Source organism: Schistosoma haematobium, chromosome 6, assembly GCF_000699445.3.
Source record: "Schistosoma haematobium chromosome 6, whole genome shotgun sequence".
Classification (NCBI taxonomy): Eukaryota; Metazoa; Platyhelminthes; class Trematoda; order Strigeidida; family Schistosomatidae; genus Schistosoma; species Schistosoma haematobium.
In genome coordinates, this window is record NC_067201.1 from 16,063,144 (window position 1) to 16,089,332 (window position 26,189).

Here is a 26,189-nt window from a genome sequence, read left to right on the forward strand (position 1 = left end):
ATCGTTGTGGTGAAAATGCCTATGGAACTTGATGGTCAACTCTGTAGTATGCCGTGTCTTTGAGCTTCATAGTGGAAATCACCTACTAGCTCAGGTAAGCTTGAAACCAGCACGCTGGCTGTTTCTTGGGTTTTCGCTGATCTTCTAGCAGTATATATTGCGGCTTACGGTTTATCTTACCTAATTGAGACTTGAGAAGGAAATGTGGTGAGTCCAATCTTGCCTTCAATGGCAGAAGCCTATGATTTGCTTTACTTTGACCTGTAACCGGTGCAATTACATGGCTAGTGTGGTACTCCTTATCATTGTAGATCATCAACGTAGATGATCTATGTCGAAAATGATCGAAGGCCTACTCGAGTTGGACGTGAATGGTGTGACAAACTAGCTAACATCGAAGTCACACCTCGTGGTCAGCACCTTACGTGGACTACCCCACTGACGTATCAAGGTACCATAGATGCTTTGAAGACTGTACAACACAGAGAACGTTATTACAGAAATATATTAGTCAAAGTAGATACAAGCGAAAGTGAGACCACTGCCGCATGGGCCAGTCCATGGCATATGATTAACTGATGCGCGTTGGTTGCCCCTGACCTAGACGAGGATCGATGATTTGCTCGATATTCAGTGGCTCAATTGCCGGATGATTTGGCTAGGGCTTAGTGACATTTCTCTGGCCCTACATCATCGTTGGATTGTAATTCTCTCACCGTTTCTCATTAAAGGCTCACCTACATTCTAATAAGTCACTCTCAAACTGTGGAGCACCAAATAAAATCTGGCAGATTTGTCCAACATGATTTCTCCATCTTCAGCCTTTTACTAGTTATGTTTCAGTCATTTTCGTTACCAAGAAACGCACAGACTGTTCTTTACTGTTTACAGATGCTGGACTAATAGCACCAGTCGGTAATTTCACTGGAGAATAAGTTCAAGTTGAGGTTCCATAATCGCGTTTAGCCTGTGTATGACGGTTTGGACATTGAGGTTAATATTGACACGGTTACTTGTGACGAGATCTTGTAATCCTCTTTTATTAGTTCAGTTGGTGTACTTTCTCTACACTATGAGCGAACGTACCGGAACTCTGCATCGAGTATTTTAACATAAACCTATAGTATTGCATGGGTACCGCATTATCACAAAGACAGTGAATCCAGCCATCACATAAATTGCATTCAAATATAAATTCGCTGGTTTTCACAAGCACAAGCATGCGATACGATTATCGTTTAAGTACTAGTTCTTATCAGCAGCTAGCAAGTCGGGCAGTTTGAGACCTCACTTTCTGTCATTCACTTATTTTTACTAGTCCTATTAGGAGAAGGGACTTGAATGGAAGTAAGGTCTTAATTACGCAGTAATTATTTGATTCTACTGATTTGTGTTTTGAACATTAACCTTTTAATATTGTTTGGTCTTGAGATTGCTTTTAATCTTACTTCGAGAAATGGAGATTTACTACCGAAAACCGACATCCGTATTAGGACGACCAATCCCTAAAGTCCCCCCCGTATATGAAAAGTTATTACTAGTGGCAGTGTAGTTACTTAACATGCTACTCAACAGGCTAAAAAGAAAAATTTGAGACAATTTTAGGTGAAGTGTGCTTGGGAAATGTTTTGAGGGAGAACAATAATAATGAGAGGTGCAAATATGCTTCACGAGGATAAAAAAATTGGGACATGAAATTGGAATATGAACTTTGACCGTACTAGCAATCAATTTCGCGTGTAGCCAGTAATTAGTTCACGAGTCCTGCGTTTAGAAGTAAATGGACGTGTTTATGCAACAGTTGAAGCAACTATGGTGAGGGTGGCTGATAGAATAGATTGTATCAACAGAAAAATAGTTTTATTTTGTTATGAATGTGGTTGTAAGATTTGCCTACAAGCACAGTGAAGAGGTGGCTCGTATCCTTGGTGGTGTTGGATATTGGCATGACCTTTGTACGTCCTTAAGCCGCTATGTTCAGAAGATTTGCGAAGTTCGTCTGATTTGTGGTTTTTTAATCCTCTGGCTAAACACATCAGTAATGGACTCAGCAGATAACCCTTTTGCCTCACTTGTGAAAAATTCATCAGTCGGTAATTTGTTCCATAGGTTTTTAAGGGAATTTTTACTTAGGTCTGGGTCCAGCAATATTTGGTGCCTGTGAAACTGAGGTTACTAAAATCTTGGAGAACATACTGCTCATTACCCATGATAAAGGTTTGGAGTTATTCACATGTTTTACTTTCACAGATCTTGTTCTTGGTGAATCCGGTAGACCTAGTCATTTACTTTACATACAACCTTTCTCGTGTGGAAATGTTCAAATTTCCGGGAGCAGTTTGGATGAACTTATATTTGACCGCACCCAAATGAGGAAGTTCCACGATTATGATGTTGTCAGCCTTAAGACAGGTGCAGCCATGGATATCAATGACGTTTTGGCTTCTAATCCAATTAGTTATTTGGTTTCTTCTTATCGCCGCGCGTGTGCAATTAAACAAACAAACGCTGTAAGTACATGTTGAACTATGATTTGTTATGTTAGCTTTGCTTTGTTGTATCATTGGGATCTTAAATTTCCTCCTTCTACTCCGAGATTAACGATAAAAAGCTGTTGTTGAACTGTTGCTTTCTTGTTTCCGTTTGTTACTTATCAATGAGCAGTGTCATAAACTGACTGGTTTTCCCTATATAAACTTTGAATCAAGTTCAGCTTGCCTCTTCTCCGATTGTTTCAGTGCAGTGGATGAATTACTATTTGGGATCGATGCAGTATATTCCACTCTGTGTTAACTTTTTAGGAATTCGTTTAGTTTGAGTAATAATGATGCAAAACCGTACATTACTGTATCAGTACATTGTTGAAACTCCTCCTATCATTGTATTGTTGCAAGTAAGTTGGGAGATATAGATATCAGAAATCTAGGCATTTTGTTCGGTTTGTCCCTTGACCAACTAATTTTTAATTTTTTCCTGTTATGAGATCCACCTTTAGCATCACCTGTTCATTCATAGTTGTTTCGAATGATATATCGGGCTACTGGAAGTAGTGATAATTTATGTACTATGATATTATTAGGCTAGTTAGCAGACATTGAAATGCTTAATTACGTAAAGGTGCTCATATGAAATGATGGTCACCTTGTAAGCAATTGTCTTCTCTGCAATGTATACCACAGTTTTCAGAGACATTTATCATTTCTTCACTGCAGTCTGTCTAAACAAGTCAACAGAATTCCCTGTTACTATATATTATGAAGTTTGTTTTTAATTTTATAACTTTTCGTGCCAATAGCTATAGTATACGACTTCCTACTTTAATCTGTCGCTGTCAGCCTTAATATTAGTATAAACTTGCCTTATATCTTTATATGTCAGTACTGTCATCTATATTTTGTAATGTCAGCTTTCACAGATCGTTGAAGATTGTCGCAAAAGTATTGTAAGACAAATTGTACTTCTGTTGCTTGTTGATGCTGAGTCTGATAATCCGGAAAGCAGCACGAACCTATTTGATATAATTTATCAAGCTCTCTGCACAGGTATGTTAACTTGAGGTCACTTTTCGCATGTAAATTGTTAACCTTTTTAGTTTGGAGTTTTGCGCATAGTACACTTCATTCCTCTTATAAATTAACTTAGCACTTTTTATAGTTTTTTATTGTTTTGTCTAATGAATGTTTTCAACTTTTTAATTTTAATAAAAGATGACGGCGATCAAATTGTTTATATTCAAAAAATGTTTGACGAAGTTCTTAATCATCTGGAGTCGGAATCTCTATCGGATGTAAGTATAGAAGAATCTTGTCCTCAGTCTACATTAAACAGTTTACGACCGTTGGTCAATCGCCTTCTAATTCAGTTAAGAAATATTTATTATTCCTCAGTGCAGTCACCAACAGTAGTAAATAGCTTCCTAAATAAACAGTTAGTGGGTGCTAGGGAACGTGTCTTGTTCTGTCCTCAACGCCGTCCTCTGTTGATCATGACAATTTGGTTATCTAAGTATTCAGTCACTGCTCAGGTATGTCTATTTCAGGTTATTCGGTGTGTTCAATATTCTAATCATTATTATCAAATGATGCTTTTGTTTGGGATGTTCTTCTCGTTTTGTTACTGTTCTAGTCAGTGGTCGGTTGTATTTTTCTATAATGAAGGTGATTCCTAGACGTCTATTCGGCCCCAAATGCACTGGTACGGCCGAGTGTAGGGAGAGTCCACTCTCCTTTTCGAAATGCTCTCACATGGCCATGCGTATACACCTACTGCCACGGAAGTCCTACTCACTGACTTCTTGAAGTGGGGGTTTTGATTACGAAATTGAGAGGACGAAAAGCGAGTGTCCAGTGCTTTAACCGGGTTAGTGTGTACGGAGGATTCACCTAAAGGAGTAGGAAAACTCTGATTTCAAACCGATGGTGTAAATGGGTTCCAGGATCCTGAGGGAACAAATGGAGTATGAACCAATTATTGGTCACCAGCTACCATGGGACTACATCTCCTTACGTTACTCCATTGCCTTGTGGATCAGACCTTTAGGTCAAAGGTTCCAGGTGTGGCCCCCTAAGAAAACCACCTGCCTTGGTCTGGGTACTTGGGCAGTATCACAGCCCACACACAAATCAAGTGACTTGTGTGGCGCATATGTATTTGGTGCCCCCTTGTAACAATATTTACGTGTCCAAATAAATAAATAAGTTCGCTACACGATACTGCATGGATCAGTTCTCTAACTGATAGTTGTTGGTGATCTTCATCCCTGGAAGTTTTATCATTTCTGCTATCAGTTAGAAAGTGTTTGATTACACATAAAAGTAGCACGTATAACTCTTAGTTTATTTTCTGGAACGCTCATTTAGGATTAAAATCCCTTTGCTATCATTTTGGTGTACCTAGTTGAATGTATTGTATATTTTCTAACAGGATAAATTGTAACCTAGTATCAGTACATCTATACCATTGTTGCTAGTATAAAACTTTAGTCCAAAATATAGATAGCATTTAAAACGTTTTGTTCAATTGTTAGTAGGAGATTTCTACTTGTTTTACGAAAAATTTAATTAAATTGTGTCTTAGTTTCCAAGTCTCGACTGTGAAGTTGATTATGTTTAATTATCAATCTTTTTGAAACAGCATTACCACTGTGCTTGAGGAATAACAGTCAAGTTAAGATCAATAGAGAGCTTTTCTAATTTTATCAGTTCTTTTATTTTTTTTGCGAAAACTGTATTTGACATTACCGCATATAAACGTGTACATTATTTGTTAAACTTTAAAATCTTTTCGTACCAATTTATTTTTTACAGCTTCTTATTGAGTTGTCGTTTCCTCAGAGTTTCTCCAGTGGTTCATTTAGACCTGATGAATTCGAAGGTGGTCTTTTGGGTCGACTTCTAGTTCCCAGTCATTTACATTCACCTCAAGCAGCGGAAACAATTTTCCTAACTAACCAGGCTCCAATCGGTGAATTTTTTATCGAAGAAGTACCTCTAAAATCTGTTGTAGAGTCCGAACAACGTACAATATGGCAGGTACGTTACCAACATTTATGGCACTTATCAGATATTTTCATAAGGTTCCTTCACAATAATGTCCAAAGATTAAGTTATTTTAAACTATAATGATGCAGCTATGACGCCCACTGGGATGCTATTATGTATACTGGTTATTTGATAAAATGTAATGCAACTGAGAGTGAAGAGGATTATTCTTTGTTCAGTTATATCGAGCGTAAAGTATTTTAACCCCAGTGCATGCAGTATTTACCATATTGGATGTTTACTTTGTACTACTCGTGAGGGTAGTGTTTGATGCACATATTATTTATAATAGGTATCTGAGTTTTTTCACTAATTTACGGATTCAAACCATGCTTCGTATAATTTGTACAATCCTACTTCATTAACCTTGGATCATAAACCAGTATACGTACCTATACATAGTTGCTGAGTTTTATTACATTGCTCTGTATCATTTTAGTAGGTTTGATTTTTCCGATGGATCTATTCTTTCTATGCCCTAATCAGTTGTAAAGCGTTTTTAACTTTACACCTAATTGGAAAGCACGTTCACAAGACTGGCATAACCCTCATCCTGTACTTATTCTGGGTAGTGAAAAGATAGAAGTAGTCGAGAAGTTCGCGTATCTGGGTAGTTGCCTAAGTGCTGGTGGTGGCGTGGGTGATGAGATCAATTCACGTATTGTGAAAGCCAGAGCGGCTTATGCCAATCTGGGCCATTTTTGGCGCCTTCGTGAATTTAGTTTGGCTGTAAAAGGTCGGATCGACAACGCGCCGATGAGAGCAGTTTTTCCCTATACATGTGAAACCTGGCTTCTCCGAGTTGAGGACGTTAGGCGACTATTTGTGTCTGATCATCATTGTCTCCGAAGGATTGCTGACATCCAGTAGCAACTCCGTGTTAGTAATGTAGAGACTCAGTATTGTGTTCGGACACAGCGACGATGATTCACTTGTTGTCGCTGTCCTGAAGCGTCGACTTCAGTGGCTTGGACATGTCTTACGAATGTCGTCCCTGCGAATTACACATCATGCATTATTTGCCGATTTTGGAACTGATTGTAAAAAGCAGAGAGGTGTTCAATTTATAACATGGTGTTGTGATATGAAAGAAAGTTGTACACGACTGGCTTCTGTTGGTCCTTCACGAGTCTCTAGTTTGGGTCCTTCAGTTTGTACAACATACTGACTTGAGGCATTATCAGACATGGCTCAGAATTGAAGCTAGTGACGATCCTGCTGTAACTTACTTTCTTCATATAGGTGAGAAGAGCCTTAACTGAACTTCAACTGAAAGAATCCTTTCTGGTTGTATTTTTCCTAATTGAACTGCTTTTCCCATTATTTTTTTACTTATCCACTTATTTTTATTCACCCATTGTTTCTTTAATTTATTATACTCACCTTCCTTTTCCTATCTCTTCACGATCTCCTTTTCTTATTGTGTGGCGCATATTAATCTTAGTGTTTCAAAACAAAGGTTTTCAATGTTCTTCAAATTGATCATTAGGGAAATCATGAATCGATTCTCTAACAATGCTTGAATAAGTTTGATACGGAAACCCCATGTACTGTGCTTGTTCTTACCGTAATTAGTACTGAATGTTAGGTGGTGCGTATATGTGACCGACTGATTTTTATCTTCTCATTGTTCATGTTAGGTGCTGCTATTGATCAATATTGGTTGACATATGTATATTCTGAGAGGATCACCGTGATGTTTTAACTGTCTTAAGTTTTAATTTACTAAAACAAAACTACCCTATGAAACCGTCTGTATTGCACTAAGCGTTGGGGTTTGAAAGGAACAACTTATTTCATAGTTTGAAAATAACCAATATTTTTAGTTATCATGTAGATGTTCTGCTTGTAGAAGTGATTAATCTATGTATTGTTATGGATTTCCAGTATCCCCATTCACTTGTTGTTAATCTATTTTATTTAGCCAGAAACACTATTGTATGTATTGTCTGTTTTATGTAAATCATTTCCTAGTTAACTGAACAAATGGATTTGGAGTTGAACACCTTGTTCACTAATTTACTCAGGGTCGGCAAACGACGTCCATATATTAAAAAGTTACTGTTCAAATGGTTCGGTGGATGTATTCATGCTAACAAAGGTTTGTCTTAATGTTTCGTATTTTTCATTATTTACATATTTCTATTTACAAGTATTTATGTATATTCAGTCTGAATTCCTGAGAAACTGTATTATTGTTAGGATTAATCTTGTTTATCCATTTGCAATGAGGTTTGTTTTTGTAGTTTATTTGTACATACTTATAGCTAGAGTCCAAATGTTCTATATACTTGCCAAATTAGTACTCAATAAAATAATTATATTTCTTTCAGTTCAAAGGACTTTGTTACTCAGACTAAATTATCCGGAAGGAATTTTATGCATACGATCTTTTTTAATTTAATAAACCATTGCTGCTTTTTAACTTTCGTAACGAAGGCAGAATTTTGACTTCAAGAAAATATATTCATCTTATCTAACATAAAGTTAACTAAACGCTGAATACTAAGAACACAAGTTTATATTCATCACCTTGTCTAAAATATGGTCTTTTGCGTTGCAAACTGACTAGAGTTTAAAATTACAATGCAATAATTAAAAAAATCAGTAATGATCAAATAAAAATGAAGAAAAAAGAAAAAAAACAGTCAAAACATATCACTAAGGGGAATTAGGGCCAAGGAAGGATGAGAGGTTGGACGAATCGTTTTTGCTCACAAAGTTCGGGACTGAGTTCGTGGATTGCCGATTCCTCAGCAGTGCATAAAATATTGATTCGACATCCCTTCGGTCCAATTCCTTTGACTGTGTAGATTACTTTAAAAGACTCCTTTGGAGCGACGTATCCATAGTAGATTAAATGCTCCTTATATTCCTTCCTTACCCCTTGATTATTGCGTAACCTCATTTGATATTTAGTCTCTAATCAATTTAAGATGCAATCTTTTCTATCCTTCTATAGACATATTTTCCATATAACTATAAATACGAATGTACAGCTTAAGTAAATGATTTCGTTAAAAAGAAATTTTTCTCTGAATTCTCTTTATTCAATGGCACAATGGGTTATTACAATTATCTAAAACGTTAGTTTTACTATGATTCCATCTAACTTTTATATAAACATACTTTCTTAGCTTATTTGAGTTGTTGGAAAACGAGGTGTATGTTAATAAACTCTGTTGCACATATGTATTACTTTCTCGGAAGTATATTTATTGAAAACGATTTTATTTGATTTCGTTGTGTGCTTTGGATAATATACGGAATAATGCAAAATACACTCGTTAAATCGGTGTACCTGCATCCCTGAGTTGATGTCCACTCCGGGACTCGGACCCAGTACCGTTTGCTTCTAGTGAGTTGCTATCTGGACGTAGCAGCTAATTGGTTAACACGATGGCGTTTGAAGGGTGGAGTATTAGATTCGAGTCCCGGAATGAATATCAAATTTGGGGTGCTGGTACACTCATCTAAGGAGTCCCATATAGGACGAAATGTGTGTCCTGGATTTCACTGCTGGCCAAATTTAATCTATTCTATATCAGCTTGTGTCATAATGGCTAAATCGGCAATCCGCACAGGATGCCCAGATGTCAACCAAGATTGATTAAATTTCGGTCAAAAATATCAGCAGGGTAATCCAGACCTTTTCAAATAGAGCTAAATCATTGGGCTTCTATTTTAGTGAACTCAAACAAAATCTGCACTTTACAAATTTTTGTTTCATTGAATAGTTTTCCGGTGAATACACTAAGAGAATAAAACATTTATTTTACTAAATTTTGGTCATATCTATTCTATATACTTTAAAATACTGTGGCAGTACGCTTTACTCGTCTACTTTTTTTATTACTTACCACATTCTTAAAAGTCTTCACTATCGAGGCCCTCCACCTGTCTCATTGATTCATGCTTTGCTAAAACCATATTCACTGACGATGTTCCCCGATTCATTTCACTTGAAATCATGCAATTGATAAATTGGCAATAAGAACTCATAGACAACGTGATAATTTCTACGCTATCAACAACATGAGTCATTCTCGAATTTTTCACGTCCTTTACTGAAACCCTTGATTAGTCTAAAAAGATATATTTACCGCAATGTTACTAAGCCTTGAGTTAGTTTCCTAAGCTCATCTAATAACCCAAGGCTAAATCTACACGACAACTTGAACACGAGAGAAAGAGCGCTTTACTCCAGGGTTAGTTTGTGTACAATATTTTGAGGGTGTTTATAGCATTTTAAACGGCCCTGGGCTTGTGCAAGGTTCTGGAACCCTGATAAACATACTAGCAGGATGGGCAGTCATCCAGTCAGAAATGTGACATTTGACTCTTCACTTTATAGATGTTTCTGGGAAACCTTTGTTCAACGCTCATTGGATTAAATGTCTTCTAGCATTTGCAGCCCCCCTCTAGACTTTTTCTAGGAGTTCTTTGGATCTCACCAACAAATGTATTTTCTCCGAAAACACTCCTGAAAATTTCATGAACGTCCTAAAATGTTTATTCCCCAAGTTTCACTGGAAATGTGATTGAGAGTTCTTCGCGCATTGATTAAACAGACCGTGTCTATTAGATAATCTAACTAGTCTGTTATACACATTTTTAGAGCATTAATAATTTTATTGTTGGGTTTGTTTTTTATTCATACAGCTCGTGGTCAGTTAGCACATTCAATTATGAATCATGATTTATTAAGTCGATCAAATACACCAAATCTAGCTGGTGATGGATTTCTTAGCAATTTTACAGCAGTTTTAGTTCGATTAACTGGACCATTAGTGACGTTGCCAGAGAAACCGCCGTTGGATAAAATTTGGCCAGAATATGCTACAGATTCATGTGCAGATCGAACAGTATTACCAGGTTTTTCTTTTTTCTTTTATTAGAAATGATGTAGCAACTTGCAGTACGTATTAAAAACATCAAAGTAGTATTAATTTTGAAGCTTAAATTCAAACACTAACTTTCATCTTGGTAACAGTTAATCAAGACCTGATAAAATTCTGTGACCATATGGAACACATTATCGTTCATAATGATAATGTTGATATTATATTCTTTATCTTAATAACCTAAGATGACTAGTAGATTATCTGTACTCCATGTATGTCCCAGTTCAAACGACTGTCTTCTCAATTAGTTTAATACTTTCTGTTTACTTAGTGACTTGTTTAAACTTATAGCAGAAAGGTGTAATCTTAACAAGTCAACTCTTGCTTGATGTGAAAATGAATGTATAAAGGCGATTACTAGATGCCTTGGAAAGGTATCAAATCTCAAAAACCCAAATGACTTAATGGGTGAATGAGCGATCATGTGCTTGTTATGAAAGCTCAAAATTTTATGTTGCACTCAAATACTTAGTGGTTAGTAGTTTTAAATTTTCCTAATTAGAAATACTATAATGTTAGTTGAATTTGTGCAAACATAGTAAAATGTCTGTTTACTATGGAAGGGTTCTACTGGAATGAAGTATAAAATAGTTTCATATTATTAGTTCTCAGTGTGGGAGGTTTGTGGAGATTGTTGAATGTCATTGAGATCACGAGTCGGCCTAAGTTAGACAACCTTTGAAAACCAGGAAGCACTGGACAACTGTTTGGTATCGGTATGGGACTCCTTAGAGCAGAATACCTCCATGACCTTACCGAGGATCAAGCCCAGGACCCTCAAATCTCGCAGCAAGCATTTAGCCTTTAAATCACTAAATCGGTATCTAGTGATTTATGATTCTAGCTTCAAACAGTTCGCAATATTGCGCAATCGTCTTCCATTAGTTCTCTCTATTGCTTTTGTTGAAGTATTTAGACATTATATATTTGTGTCTTTCGTGGGTATCCATACATAAAAGTCTTGTTTGTCCTCTTCAAACATCATTTCAATTTATTTTAAAGTGTGAAAAATAAAAAGTGAATTTAAGCTTATCAGTGCTCTCCTAGCCTTGATTTTTTCTTAAAAAAAAGAAATGTACTATTAACAATTAAGGCATCATAGTCAGTGCAATTTTGCTTTCTTGTTGTCTGTTCAATTATGGAAAACTAACGATACTTTCGTACAATGAACTTAGCATCTATCTATAATGTCTATAAAAACTTGGTTTTTGTGAACTTTACTTAATTACCCATTCAGTGATTGATTTGTCGGCTTTTTTTTTCAGAAAAATTATTATACTGTTCTGTTGTTTTTCAATATTATTATCATTACTATTGTCATTATTGTTATTGTCTTACTTCAGATTTATGTGGAGAAACACGTCTTGCACCTGCAAATAAAATTTTTAAGAAATCTGAAAATGCTTCACTTGTAGTAATGAATAATGAAGATTATCCTCTTTTAACAGAATTATTTTTTCTTGCGCATGCGGCTATACGTATTGGATGGACATCGTTAATTGCTAGACATTTTGAAACTGGTCAACAATTGCATCGGTTAGAAGATCAATTACAACCACATGAATCAGATAATTCTAATGATTCTCAAGGTAAATTAATTTATTCAACTTATTTGTCAGATATAGGTTCGTGTACTTGACTTTCAGTCAAACTTTCAGTGCAAGATCTAGTAATACTGTCTAGTTGCTGAGATCTAAATAGGTGTTAAGGAATTTGAACCTGAAACTTCATGACTAAAAGTAGAACGCCTTAACTAAAAAACTGCCACTCAGGTTTGAAGTTTAGGTTTTTATAAAGTTAGGCACCTGCATGAAAATAGATTCAGAAGAACAAGAGAAAAAGCATTTAGATAATGAAATACTGACTTATGAAGCATAAGTTGTTAATTAGCAATTCTTTATCATGTATATATATCTGAGTTGATTCTTTTATTCTGGTAATTTAAAATAATGAATTACAAGGGTTCACAAATACACAGTAGTAAAACGATCAATTTATTTCATTCTACGAACAAAGTTTTCCTCATCAATGTGTATTAATCTTTGATCTTTCTCATTCAATTAGTGATAGGGATTCAATATGTTATTTCTAACGGACAACTATCAGTTGAAATCATGAGTCAATTGAAGCTAGACCACCATGGAAAACCTGGAAGCACTGGACGGCCGTCTCGTCCTAGTATGGGACTCCTCAGCAGTGCTCATCCACGATCCTGCCCTCCGCGAGATTTGAACTCAGCCGGTGGTCTAATGGTTAAGCGCTCGCGCGCGAGACTGATGGGTTATGGGTTCGAACCTCGCAGGGGGTGGGACCGTGGATGTGCACTGCTGAGGAGTCCCGTACTAGGACGAAACGGCCTTTCAGTGCTTCCAGGTTTTCCATGGTGGTCTAGCTTCAATTGACTCATGATTTCAACTATTTAAATTTCTAAAATCTCCACAAAACCCCGTCGGATAACTATTAATTGATAGATAGACACTGTAATGTTTCTTTTTCTTTGTTTAAATGAACCCGTGAATATTTACATTCACGTGTTTAGTTGGATTTGATGATAATACTGCACATTATATTGTATCACATTACAGCATTTTTCCCCACTCCAATTAACTATTTGAATACCCCCCCCCAAATTCAGAATATAGTTCTTGATAGATCATTAGGCTTTAAAGTTCATTCTTGAAGTTTTACACGATATTTTGGATTTTTATTAGTCAGTCTTCCAGGTGCTTGGTACGGCTGAGAGTGGGGACAATCCACTCTCCCTCTCGAAATGCTCTCACATGGCCATGCGTATGCAGCTACTGCCACGGAAGTCCTACTCACTACCTTCTCGTTGCATTACTGTTGTTTACGAAATTGAGAAGACGAAAAGCGAATGTCCGGCGCTCTAACCGGGTTGGTGGACACGGAGAGTTTACCTAAGGAATTTTGAAAACCTTGATTCCAAACCGATGGTGTACATGGGCTCCAGGATCCTGAGGGAACAAATGGAGTATGAACCAATTATTGGTCACCAGCTACCATGGGTCTGAATCTCCTAACGTTGCCCCACTGCTTTGTGGATTAGACCTTTAGGTTGAAGGCTCAGGGTGTGGCCTCCTAAGAAAACCACCTGCCTTGGTCTGGGTACTTGGGCAGTATCCCAGCCCTCACACAAATCAAATGAGATTTGTGTGGCGCATATGCATTTGGTGCCCCCTTGTACCAATATCTATGTGTTCAAATAAGTAAACAAATAAAATCAGTGGTTAGTAGTGACCTCTTGGAAAAGTTCAGATGCATATATGTGGTATGGAAGCGGATCCTTTCTTAAATTAAAACCTGCCTGTATGATTGTTTGACATGACATCAAACCCAACTGATAGGTTATAAATGAAATTTATCCATATGTATAGTATGTTTCTTTTATTATGAGTTACACTGTAACGCTGCAAAAATTGAATAATAATTATGAACATTATTACTACTAATATTTTGTTAAAACCACGTCCTCTTTTTTCATGTTTCTTACAGTAATTTTTCTACGTCGTTTTATGCGTGAACGCACTGCACGGTATTTGGAACAATCTACCAGTTTGTCGTGTATGTCTCGATTAAAAGATCAATTGTCATTTGCTGTGACCACTTGTCGTTTTCTTGTTAAATTGGCTAAGTGTATACTAAACAAAAATAGTAGTTATAGTAATGATACTACTACTTCTACCTCTGACTCAACATCATTTTCTCATGGTTGTCTTTCTGATTTACCAGAATATTTGGTTGATAATGTCGTGGAACTTGTTAGTTATTTAAGACGTGGCAAAGATGAATTTCTTGAGGTTAGTATTTTTTTGTTTTTTCATAGTTTTCTGTATTGATATTTTTCATTTGTCGTCTTCTCTCTTCTTCGAAACATTGCTCGTATATCCTGGGACCATTGGGTAAGTAACACAGTTGTTAGGAAACGGGTACTAGGTAAGGATGGCAAATTCATTGATGAAGTAATGAAACTTCATCAGTTGAGATGGCTGGGACACGTGTTACGTATGCCCAACGACCGACTGCCTCGACGTGCTATGTTCAGTGGTATAGGAGTAGGTTGGAAGAAAGCTAGGGGCGGCCAAACCAAAACATAGCACAAGTCCATGAAGTCACTGACAAGTGGACTGAGTCATGTTGGTAGGTGTAGAATACCTGGTTGGGGACCGCGAGATGATAGCAACCGATGGTTAGAGACCCTGAATGACATGGCTCAAAATCGTTTCCAATGGCGCAGGTGCATCCACTCTTTGTGTTTACCCAAATTCTAATATTCTAAGTTCTTCGTATCCTTTTTTTCTCTTCCGAAATTTATTTCACTGTATTATACTCTTTGAATAACATCCTCAAACCCTAATGTTTCCGATTACTGCTTATACTCTTACTACCTCTACCACTACGGGATTTAAATCGACAACTGCATCTGTGTGCTAATGTGGTCTGGCAACTTGAACTGATGTACGTACTTACGAAGTTCTACGTTGTTACTGACTGACTCTCTCTCATCAGAGTTTGTGTTTTAATTTATAAAAGTTTAATTTAACCCAAAAATAAATACCTGGTTTGTATTCACTTTAAAACAATGCTCTTCAATAAGAGGAAATTACAAACCCGAACTAATTACTTTCATACACCTTGAACAAGCTAGTACTTATCTATACTCAATAACCCAGTGGATAAAGCGTTTGCTGTTTTAAGCTAGTCTTTGTGTGAACATCAATTCTAGGATACATGTACATTCACTTGACGGGATCTGAATAAGATAAAAATGACTTTTAGGTTCCACTCCTAATTACACACCAAAAACTTCCCATAAAAAGGCTATGCTTGATCGGCTTCTAATAGTTGTCCTTTGGGCTTTGCGGTCACACCCCAAGGTCATTAAGACCGCCACTAACTCAGGCTTGTTTTTAGGTTCCTGAAGAAGAAATATGCTTCCACTATGTGGACAGTCATGTAGTGGCAGTCATCCTAATATTTCTAACAGCACCTTTGTTCACTGAGATATTGATCAGATATAAGCGATCGATCATTTTCCAAATTTCTTGTGTAATAAAGTAATTACTACTAATAAAATTTACTTCCTACTGTCTATGTCTTAAATTATAATGAATAAGAGGAGCAGTAACTCTTTATTACATTTAGTACAAGCCAGCGGCTCAATTGCGTTCAATGTTCTGAATTACTAATATTTTCTGTTAACTATGCTGTTTGTGACTATCAATGTAAATAGTGATTAGGCCCCCAAATGCTTTGGTACGGCCGGGAGTGGGGAGGATCCACTCTCCCTCTCGAAATGCTCTCACGTGGCCACGCGTATATAGCCTCTATCAGGGTAGTCCTACTCACTACCTTCTCGTTGCATTACTGTTGTTTACGAAAACCACTGGTGCACATGGGCTCCAGTATCCTAGAGCAACAAATGGCGTATGAACCAATCGTTGGTCACCGGCTACCATGGGACTACATCTCCTTACGTTACTCCACTGCTTTGTGGATCAGACCTTTAGGTTGAAGGCTCCGGGTGTGGCCCTCTAAAAAAACCACCTGCCTCGGTCCGGGTACTTGGGCAGTATCCCAGCCCTCACACAAATCAAATGAGATTTGTGTGGCGCATATGCATTTGGTGCCCCCTTGTACCAATATCTATGCGGTAGAATAAAATAATAAATAGTGATTAGACAGCTGCATCCCTTCAAGTTCTTTGTTATTCATTTTAAGGATAAATTTTCTACTGAAAACCAGTCACTTTATAAAATCACTGGATTACACTGTTCCACACTACACATTCCCTCTGTAAAATGCAATGGAGAGGGACAGTTTGTAGAAATTTTCTTTGTCTGTCTGTTTACATTAAACCAATGTTTGTATGGTATTACATATATTCATGTGTGTATATCACAGATTAGATTGTTACCACACAATTAATACATACTGAACGATATTTAGTGTATATTGAAATTAAATACGTATATTGAAAATCAATGGCCCTTGTAACACATACCTATATCTTTGTTTTACTACTTATGAATATTGACAACTGTATTAAGTAATAAATAACTATTTTGTAGACTTTTTCATAAACTGAACTATATAAGAATTGTTGTATAATATGGCCTGTATCGTATATATCAAGCATACACCGCACGATCCGATATGTGGTTAGATTCATAACTACTAATATTAATTAACGATAATCGATAGAAATTATTCTTTGTGCTTATTTATTTATTTTATTGACGTATCAGAGTAAAATTCTATACTAATTATTGAAGGTTTTCTTCTAGCCAAGAGTACATGAACTGTCACTGATTATTATTTTCACTGTAAATGGTTTGTAGTAATTGTTGCATTTCATAGTTAACATCACACACTGATCTTAGACAATTTTTGAAAACCAATAATGACTGAACAGCTGTTTTGTCTTTGTATGAGACTCTAGCATTGTGCATCCACGAACCTATCGAGAATCAAAGCTCGAACTTCTAGAATTTATGGCGATCAGTTAACAATTAGAACTTTGTTTTGGCATTTATTGGTCCAATTGTCTAAATCTAATTAATTTTTGGTGTTGCACAACCATCTTCCAGTGGCATTGATGAGTAACTGCTTCACAACCAACATGCTCGACCTGCTTTGATCACGGCACTTCACTAGAACTCCTGGACTTATCTTTAGAAACTAGTCACTAGTGAACACATGTTTGTTATTTGTATAAGAGGTTTGTGCAAATTGTTGGATTTCATAGTATACATCACGAGCGATTGGACACTTCATATACCGAGAGTTTTCAATAATTTAATTTCTTTAATGTTAGAAATAATTTTTGTCGTAAAACAACGACTTAATCCATTGATATAATAAATGAATAGTGTATATACTTAACAAATCAGTTATTGTCGAACGACCAAAAAAATTATATATGATATAGTTGCATCAAGATTGTAATATCAACTTCACAATAAAAATGAAATGGCTTATTAAAGTTGGATTAGTAGCTAGCAATAAAATGTGGTACTCGTTAACTGGATATGCCGTGGTCCCACTGTTAATATTCCCGTTAATACTCAAATCAGTATCTTTCATTTCAAACACTAACACATTTCTACTAAGTCAACATAACTACTAACTCGTACATTCAACTAATGAGTTCTGAATAAGACGAAATGCAGGTCTTGAATTTCACTATTAGTGACTGTCCAGTTTAAGTGAAAACTTGTTACTAAATAGCAGTATCGATGCAACCCATTCGAGATTTATGTATCCCAACAGAGAGTGTTCAATCGCAAAACTTAACATCAACACTGACAAAATTCAAATCTCTACGAATAGAAATCACTTTATTCCACACAATAGGATCCAATTGAGAGTTCAGTCGACAATACCCAAAATAATAATAGATATGTTGTTTTAATTACACAGTTCTCAGTTCATTTGTATTTCATTGTTGATCAACAACAGATAAAAAGAATTATACTATTCATTAAGATAAATTCGCCTAAGATTTTTATAGATTCATTATTTATTTATTTGAACACATAAACATTGGTACCAGGGGGCACCAAATGCATACGCGCCACATAATAATAAGACCAGTAGTAGTTATCACTAATTTGTATGAGGGTTCTGATATTACCCGGGTACTCAAACCGTAGCAGGTTTTCTTAGGGGGCCACACCCTGAGCCTTCAACCTAAAGGTCTAATCCACAAAGCAGTGGGGCAACGTTAGGAGATTCAGACCCATGGTAGCTGGTGACCAATAATTGGTTCATACTCCATTTGTTCCCTCAGGATCCTGGAGCCCATGTACACCATCGGTTTGGAATCAAGGTTTTCAAAATTCCTTAGGTAAACTCTCCGTGTCCACCAACCCGGTTAGAGCGCCGGACATTCGCTTTTCGTCTTCTCAATTTCGTAAACAACAGTAATGCAACGAGAAGGTAGTGAGTAGGACTTCCGTGGCAGTAGCTGCATACGCATGGCCATATGAGAGCATTTCGAGAGGGAGAGTGAACTCTTCTCACCCTCAGTCGTTTTGTAGGTGGCAATACGTTCTTTTAGAAGTTTGTAATTTCTTAATTTAGTCTTCAAAAACATTGGTCGTTAATAAATGTAAATCTAAAATTCGAAGTATTGCAATATTGTGTGAGTAGTTTAACATTTCTTTTCAATTGGATATAATTTTTAAGATGATAATTGCGATTAATAAATGGGAAAAGTACAATTATTGTTCTCAACGCCGTTATCATATCTTCTTTACTATATTTACCTTTGAAATTTTTCTACGTTCTCTTTCTCTCTCTCTCGATTAGTCTGTTGAAGTGTCGTCAATTCCATTGGAACCATTGTTAGAATTCAGTATAATATTTATGAATCATACAGGATTATTAACTAATCCACACTTAAGAGCTCGTCTTGCTGAAGTTCTTGAATCATTAGTACCACAACGTGATGATGAAGCTTGGAATACAAATACTAGTGGTTCTGGTTTATTGAATTCATTACATTTGTCTTTGTAAGTTTAAATTTTCTTTTCGTTTGAAGGGATTGTTTTTCTTTTTGCTATCTTTCTCAGTTTTCACCATTTTTATTTCACTGTTGGTATAATTAGCCGCTTTTTAATGATAAATATACTAGAATATTGGGTGTATATTCCATGTAGGTACAACGTTTTAGTATAATATGACCAATTACACTTCATTGTTGACACATACACTTGCGAAGATTAAATTTTTGTGAGATATAACTTATTGCATTTGTGAAAAGCTGTATTATGAGTGAATTCCTCCGTATTTATAATATATAATTGACCTTTAAACGATTCAAGGAAGGATAACGTATAAAAAGTGGGCAGGCGTTGTAAATTTCAGGTTTATTCTGGAATTTCGGAGAGCGAAATTCGTATAGTAAAACTAGTACATATCTCTACATAGTTTCGTGGTAACTAAATATTTGATATTTTGTTGTGATTTTCATATTTATTTTGCTATAATGGTGGTTGTATTTGATACAAACTGTGTTTACCGAAATCAAATTCATCCTCAAGGAAACATACTGTTTATGTGACTAACGAATCACATATTGATATGTAACTTTTCATATTTACATCATGATGATGGTGTCTCTATACTTCTGTCGCATAGACTTATAAGAGTTTTGTCATTTACTCAGATGTACAATACATAAATTTTTAGTTTACTTCGTGCAATTGTGAAATATAAAGTGATAAAATTCTGTCAACTGTTCACAGTTTAGTGTGTACATCGTACTTGATACATGGGCTTCAAAATTGCAACTTTTTTATATATTTAAACTGAGATTTATAAGCAAGAAGGGGGCCAAGATGCAACTTATTGGTTGAAGTTCAGTGCTTAATCCATAGAGCGCCATGAAGCATGCACATATTATATCTATCTTTGTGTTGTCGCTTTGAACATCTTTCTAACCGAAATTGTCTTCACAATTGTGAATCCAACTTCAGCAAAATCCATCTTACTCAAGCAATAAATGTTTGATTTCATCACATTGGGTACTATTCATTGAACGATTGGTGTAAAATTCATGATTGTTGAGCATTGGATTACGTGAGAAATTTGTTGCACACGATGGATTTTATTTCGTACGCTTCACTACTCTTGTAAAATTCATTCTTAGTTGTACATTTCTTCCCAGTCGAAATAAATATTTTATATCAAGATATAAGATTGTTGGATTACGAACCAAAAAATTATTCTAGGTTCAAAATAATGTTTTTATGCAAAAACATTATAGAGTTTTGTGTGTGTGTTGTCGATTGGTGCTGTATATTTGAGTTGTTTTTTTAGAACTTTTTCCGTGTAGCACATCATAGTTCACAGCGTTCGGATATATGTATGTATAATGAAAATCCTGATTGACAATTCAAACCAGCGAAGTTTTATCTACGATAGTTCCTTTCTCTGGATCTATACAGTTTAAATAATTATTTTCATTAAGATTAGAATAGATAATGTAAAACATTTCAGCCTTTAAGCATCAAAAAACAGCTGGAACAAATTTAAGTGTATATTTACTGTGAAATAATTTATGCTGATATATGAGATGAGTCTTCTAAACGAATCAGTTTCTGAATCATGAAACCTAAGCTTGGGATTTAAGAATCAAATGTTGAAGGTTGATTTCTGTTTAACAGATTTAAGATTATTACCTGCGATACGATTTCGCCTTAAGTACATGTTATATTTGAGTAATTTAACCAATTATTTCCTCTCTGTTTTACTTTTTTCGTCTTAGCCATAGACGTGAACAACTTATGAATCGAGATTCAGAAATCACAGATGATCCTGTATTGAGTAATGCTGTCAGAGCATTGCTTACTGCATTTGTCTCTATAGAATTATCACCTGGTACTGGAGTTGTTGGCAGTGCTGGTAGTGCAGCTGATGCGGTGATAGCTGCTTCTTCATCATCTACATCACAAAATTCTTCACGCCAACCTGATTCTCACTTAAACAGTAGTGATAGTCAAACAGATACCGGTAATAATAGTAATAGCAGTGGTGGCAATACTGCAACGGACACTCAAACTGCTGCTGTTGGATTTGAAGAAAAATTTCATTATCGACGTCCAATGTATGCTTGTTTAAGATATTGGTACGGTAAACCATTATATGATGTACAGTTTAAGGTAAGAACGAATGGAAGTTTCGAAGTATTAGAAAGTTATGTACACAGATATTTTGTTTGAGGCTTATTCATAATGTTTTCAAGGTTCAACAGGTGTGTTATATTCGGCATTTTCGGGAAGTTACGGCTAAGTTCTATAAATCAGTACTGCATATCACGGTTTAGTTTTCATGTCATTTATCTGGAGTTATCCACAATTCACTTCTATAAGCACGTCAGCGTAGCATGGACCAACAAGTTGGATGACAAACAAGAATATAGTGAAATCTAGTGTTTGAAATGAAATGTCTAGGAAAAATCACAGTAATTATACGTTAAATGAACTGAAAGATAACTGATATTGTTGAATAGAGCATTGTGATTGAATATTTAAAGCGTTGCAGACAACCTCTGGCGGTTATTTTAAATTTTACTTGACAAAATAATCAATTAGATTTGCTATTTCTGGTGCATTTTCTTCATATCAGAATCACCAGTCGATAAATTTTAACTGATTCTATGACAAATTGATATGTTATACTAAGGTAACTTCGTTAGCTAATGGAAATAAATCATATCTTTTTGTGACAACTCACACCGTTCTCTTTTCAAAAAAAAGCAGGAATACTCATGTGATAACACTTTTGATCATTTAGTTTGACTGATGTATATTCTGACTCTTCAGAATTTTAATCAACCGTACTGTGTAAATCTTAGGCAATATGATGATGTACTGTGGTTTCTTGGCTTCTTATAAAAGTATGTTTATACTCTTGAACTGATAATTCACATTGGACCATATCATGACTGTATCTTTCTTTTTGTAATCATTTTTTTTTCATTTCTGTTATCTACATTTCTTGGTTAAAATGAAATAATTATAATAACTCAAATACATGCGATTACATTTCTTTTATTTACACTGTATTAAAATTACGGAAAACTGGCACTTGCTACACGGTACTGTAATTTCCATAACACAATGCTAGAGGACAAATACAATAGATGAGAATTGATTATACACCGAAAATATATCAAAACAATATCTGACTACACTGATATTTTTGTTTGATTTACACTGGTTATTAGTCAGATTTTAAGTACATTTGTCTGAGTATCCCTTAACATTAATTAATCAATTACTTACTGTACAAACAAACAGAGATTTACAATATTACATAATTGAACTGCTGTAACTAACAAATATAATTAATTTACCTCGTTATGAAATTACTCCTTAATATATGATTACATGTTATGGATGATTAAAGAAAATTAATTTCATAAATCATTTACACTCTAATCAATATCCAGATTTTGCTTCGAGTCATATCACGTTGCAAGTTCTTGAATGTAGAATGTTGTAAATCATTTAAATCACTTTATTTTGTTAATTTAAAAGTAGATTATTTTGTAATGATCTTGAAATAGGATGCTTGACCATGTTGTAAAATTTTATTACCTATAGACGTTGGTTTTATTAATCGTCAACATACCTGAACTATCTATCACTGATATTATGAAATTAATACAACTTTTTAAAAAAAAAATTTCACATAACTACTGTAAAATAAATTCTGGAATGTGTTATCATTAAATTTAAAAGAAGCATTTGTTTACAATAGCGTTTCTAACATATAAACAGTGTCATACTATGTAAAATTTTAGCATATTACATCGGGAATAATATACCGATTGTTTGTTGGATGCCGGCTCAATGGTCTAATGGTTGAGCGCTCGCGCGCGAGACTGATAGGTTCTGTGTTCGAACTTCGCGGGGGGGGCGGGACCGTGGATGCGCACTACTGTGGAGTCCCATACTAGGCCGAAACGACTGTCCAGTGCTTCCAGGTTTTCCATGGTGGTCTAGCTTCAATTGACTCATGATTTCAACTATTGAAATTACTAAAATCTCCACGAAACCACTTCTGATATTAATATTATTTCTATATTTTTCTTTTCTCAATTAGTAAAGTTAATGATTCTTTTTATAACGCATCTTGAATTGTTTAATCTTCGTACAAGTTAGATTGTTTGTGGAGTTAATTTTTAGTACAGACTATGATCACCTTAAAAAAAACAGGAAATACTGATCAGTTGTTTTTCTTTTGTTTGAGAATCCTTAGTAATCCACTTCCATGAAGCGACACAGGATGACACTCCGGGTCTTCAAGTCCAAAATCTAACAAAATTGAATTTAAATATTAGGCCTCAATCTAGTGAACGGCGTTCCTCACTTCAGTCAATTGGCAGTATTTTACGACGGTTATTCAATGCTAACCTTGATATCTGCCTCATTCTTGATGGGGTTGAACACTCCAACAATAATTTGAACGTTAGGATTTTGTGAAAAAGTTTTCCATTACCTTCTATGCTTAAGGTTCCTGGGCTAAATTGTTTAGAAACAGCATATATACATCATAATAATGTCATTAATTGTTTGATTTGATCTTATGTAGCTGGAATCCTGATGCTATGCTATTAAAACCTCATTATGTTTTCAGCAATATATTCACTTTTTTCTCCAAATCCCCTATTTAGTTTTTCATTTATTCCATACATATCTGCCCAATTTTATTCATATTTTTGGTTGGTAGGTTTATCATTTATTGACTTTTTCTTTGTGAGCTATATAAAAACGTTAACTAATTCAAGTTTTTACTTGAAGCTGTACTTGATCGTTTTTGCTTATCTGGTTTAAATTAGGTTGTTTTCGTTGCACTTTTCTAATGACTGTTAGCTTTATTAATGCTTTTTTTAAGTAAAAAATCTATCATCTTGTGTTTCTTTAGTGTTTTTCACTTACTACATAGTTCTCTAATGATGTATCTATCTTAAAACAGTTTCACTGAGTGTATTAAACATGTTATTTTTGATACGTCGATCCCAAGTCCTTAGTAATTTTCTACTCTTGAACCATCAAAAGAAATATTGTTGTTTATGCAAGAGACTTTATTTCGAAGCTTCATCTATTTATAAAATTGTACGGCCTTGTGATTGGAAGCTTCCAGAAAACTTGCTCAAATTTGTAGCAAGTTCGTTAATTGTTCAATTAGGATACTGAATCCAGTCATTTTCTAAAGTTATTTTAGAATTTTTTAAATGACTGATTAGTCGATTCTTTTCAATATTCGTCTGTATTCTAACGATTTTTTTCTTGGAATTATCAGGTGACTTCTAATTATTTCTCGAAGAAATAAGTAGATCCGTTTTTAATATTTGTTCAATAAACTTTAATCATTTTATGACCACTGAGGTGTTTTCTTCTTACGCGGTAATATCTATTTGAATTGATTTTCTCTTTCAAAATCACTGTATTTCACTCTACAGAGGGTATCGTTCGATACACGGAGAACAAATTTTTTACGTACGATTTATTCACGTAGATATTATAGTTCTTAAGTTTCCTTAAACTGTATGCAACTGATTGCAATAAATTCACATGTTATTATCCATTAGTTTAATGTCTCTCTATCTAACCATTTGTACATTTTTTTTCTAAAATATCAAGCGTTTAGAAAATGAAGCTTTAGCGCATATCGATGATGTGAATCCTCCATTATTTCTACAATTTTTATCACTTTTGGTGAATGATGCTATCTTTTTGTTAGATGAAGCCCTTAGTTTATTGGCCCAACTTAAACAAACTGAACGTGAAAGAGACAAATGTGGTGGGAGGTAAGCTTTTTTCATTAATACATATGAATTATATCATATAAGCCAATATTAAATTCATGAGATTATTATCCATTATGCGTCTGTGATATGATGTGATGTGTGAATCGCGAGTAAATCTTTATGGATATGCAACAAATTAAAATCCCTTATTTCAGTTCAACTAGATAAGGTTTTATTGGTTTAGTGTAACAGTTGATAAGATAATATGTTATATGTACAGGTAATTAAATGATAGTCACTGCCATAAGGATTAGAATACTCTCCAGTAAATAATTCTACAACAAACACGTGAGTAGTTGTTCGACGGTGAACTGTCAAATATTCTAATAGTTTAATAAATCCTGTCGTCGATACTAAAACCACATCAATCAAATATTAATCAGTGCAATCAATACTTAAAAATAACCGAAAAACATATGTTCAAAAGAAATTTAACTGGTATCATAAAAATCTAACTTTCATTGCGGAATTATATTTTTCTGGATGTATACATCAATCGAAGCTATAGCTGAATGCCTGAGAGTTGAACTAATCCTTATCTCGTTAAGAGGTAACTTTTCTTATCATCATTTTAAATTTATACATGTTAGTGATGTTCAACGATTCCAAACAATATCGATGTTCATCAAATTTGTAAAGTACTGGAGTTAATAAAAGTATACTTGTGTTTAGAAACCTGCTATCCTACTACACAACCTCAATCACAAATAAATATGTGGATAGCTTAATAACTCCGTTTTTCAACATACCCTTAATCATACCATCTGGTCTAGTCTGATAACAAACCATTACCCAATGTGGATATTTTTAATAGGTCCTTAATCGGTTGTATCAATGTCGTAATTAACTGGCCCTTGTTGCGATTTGTCATTGTTTGTGCTGGTAATCGGTGACACTCTACTCAGCCTATTGCTGCCTGCCAATAATTATGTTCAATAATCCAAGGTCTAATCACGAGCTGTAGAACTTTCCAGTTACTGCTGCAGGAGTTGAACCCTGTGAACCCTGCACCTTTGAATCGTCGTGCTGCATAGTCACTCTGTGCCTAAAGGATTTGGGCGAAATCATTGACCAATTGGCATTTCTAAAAAAATTGTTTGTATCTTTAGATTCCATAGTATGATCTTTGTTGCAAGTCGTGGCAGATGGAGTTCATACATGTCATAAGTGAAACAATAATCAGCAATTGAACCGAATGATCCAGTTTTTTTCCAAAAGTTCATTGGACTTGGGATCGTACCATTTGACCTTGACTCAGTGGTCCTACTGGTCAAGCGTTCACTCCGAAACTCGATGATCCCGGGTTCAATCTCCGTTGGTATCTAGGGTGTGCACTGTTCATATGTCACATACTAGAACAAAACAGGTGCCCGATGCTCCCTGGTTTTCAGTTATACTCTAATT

General features: G+C 35.2%; 1 protein-coding gene across 1 annotated transcript in view; it reads left to right on the top strand.

The window, feature by feature from the left end:
• Window positions 1-1,766: 1,766 nt before the first annotated feature.
• The window catches only part of UBE4A (Ubiquitin conjugation factor E4 A), a 37,611-nt gene continuing 13,188 nt past the window's right edge, over window positions 1,767-26,189 (top strand). The window contains exons 1-13 of the mRNA XM_051216961.1: window positions 1,767-2,093; window positions 2,134-2,217; window positions 2,251-2,510; window positions 3,407-3,542; window positions 3,708-4,024; window positions 5,307-5,531; window positions 7,515-7,641; window positions 10,203-10,415; window positions 11,788-12,033; window positions 13,958-14,262; window positions 18,776-18,978; window positions 20,736-21,129; window positions 24,619-24,785. Coding sequence (XP_051065594.1) covers window positions 1,871-2,093; window positions 2,134-2,217; window positions 2,251-2,510; window positions 3,407-3,542; window positions 3,708-4,024; window positions 5,307-5,531; window positions 7,515-7,641; window positions 10,203-10,415; window positions 11,788-12,033; window positions 13,958-14,262; window positions 18,776-18,978; window positions 20,736-21,129; window positions 24,619-24,785 — 2,900 coding nt within the window. The 5' untranslated portion in view covers window positions 1,767-1,870. The remainder of the gene's footprint in view (window positions 2,094-2,133; window positions 2,218-2,250; window positions 2,511-3,406; window positions 3,543-3,707; window positions 4,025-5,306; window positions 5,532-7,514; window positions 7,642-10,202; window positions 10,416-11,787; window positions 12,034-13,957; window positions 14,263-18,775; window positions 18,979-20,735; window positions 21,130-24,618; window positions 24,786-26,189) is intronic.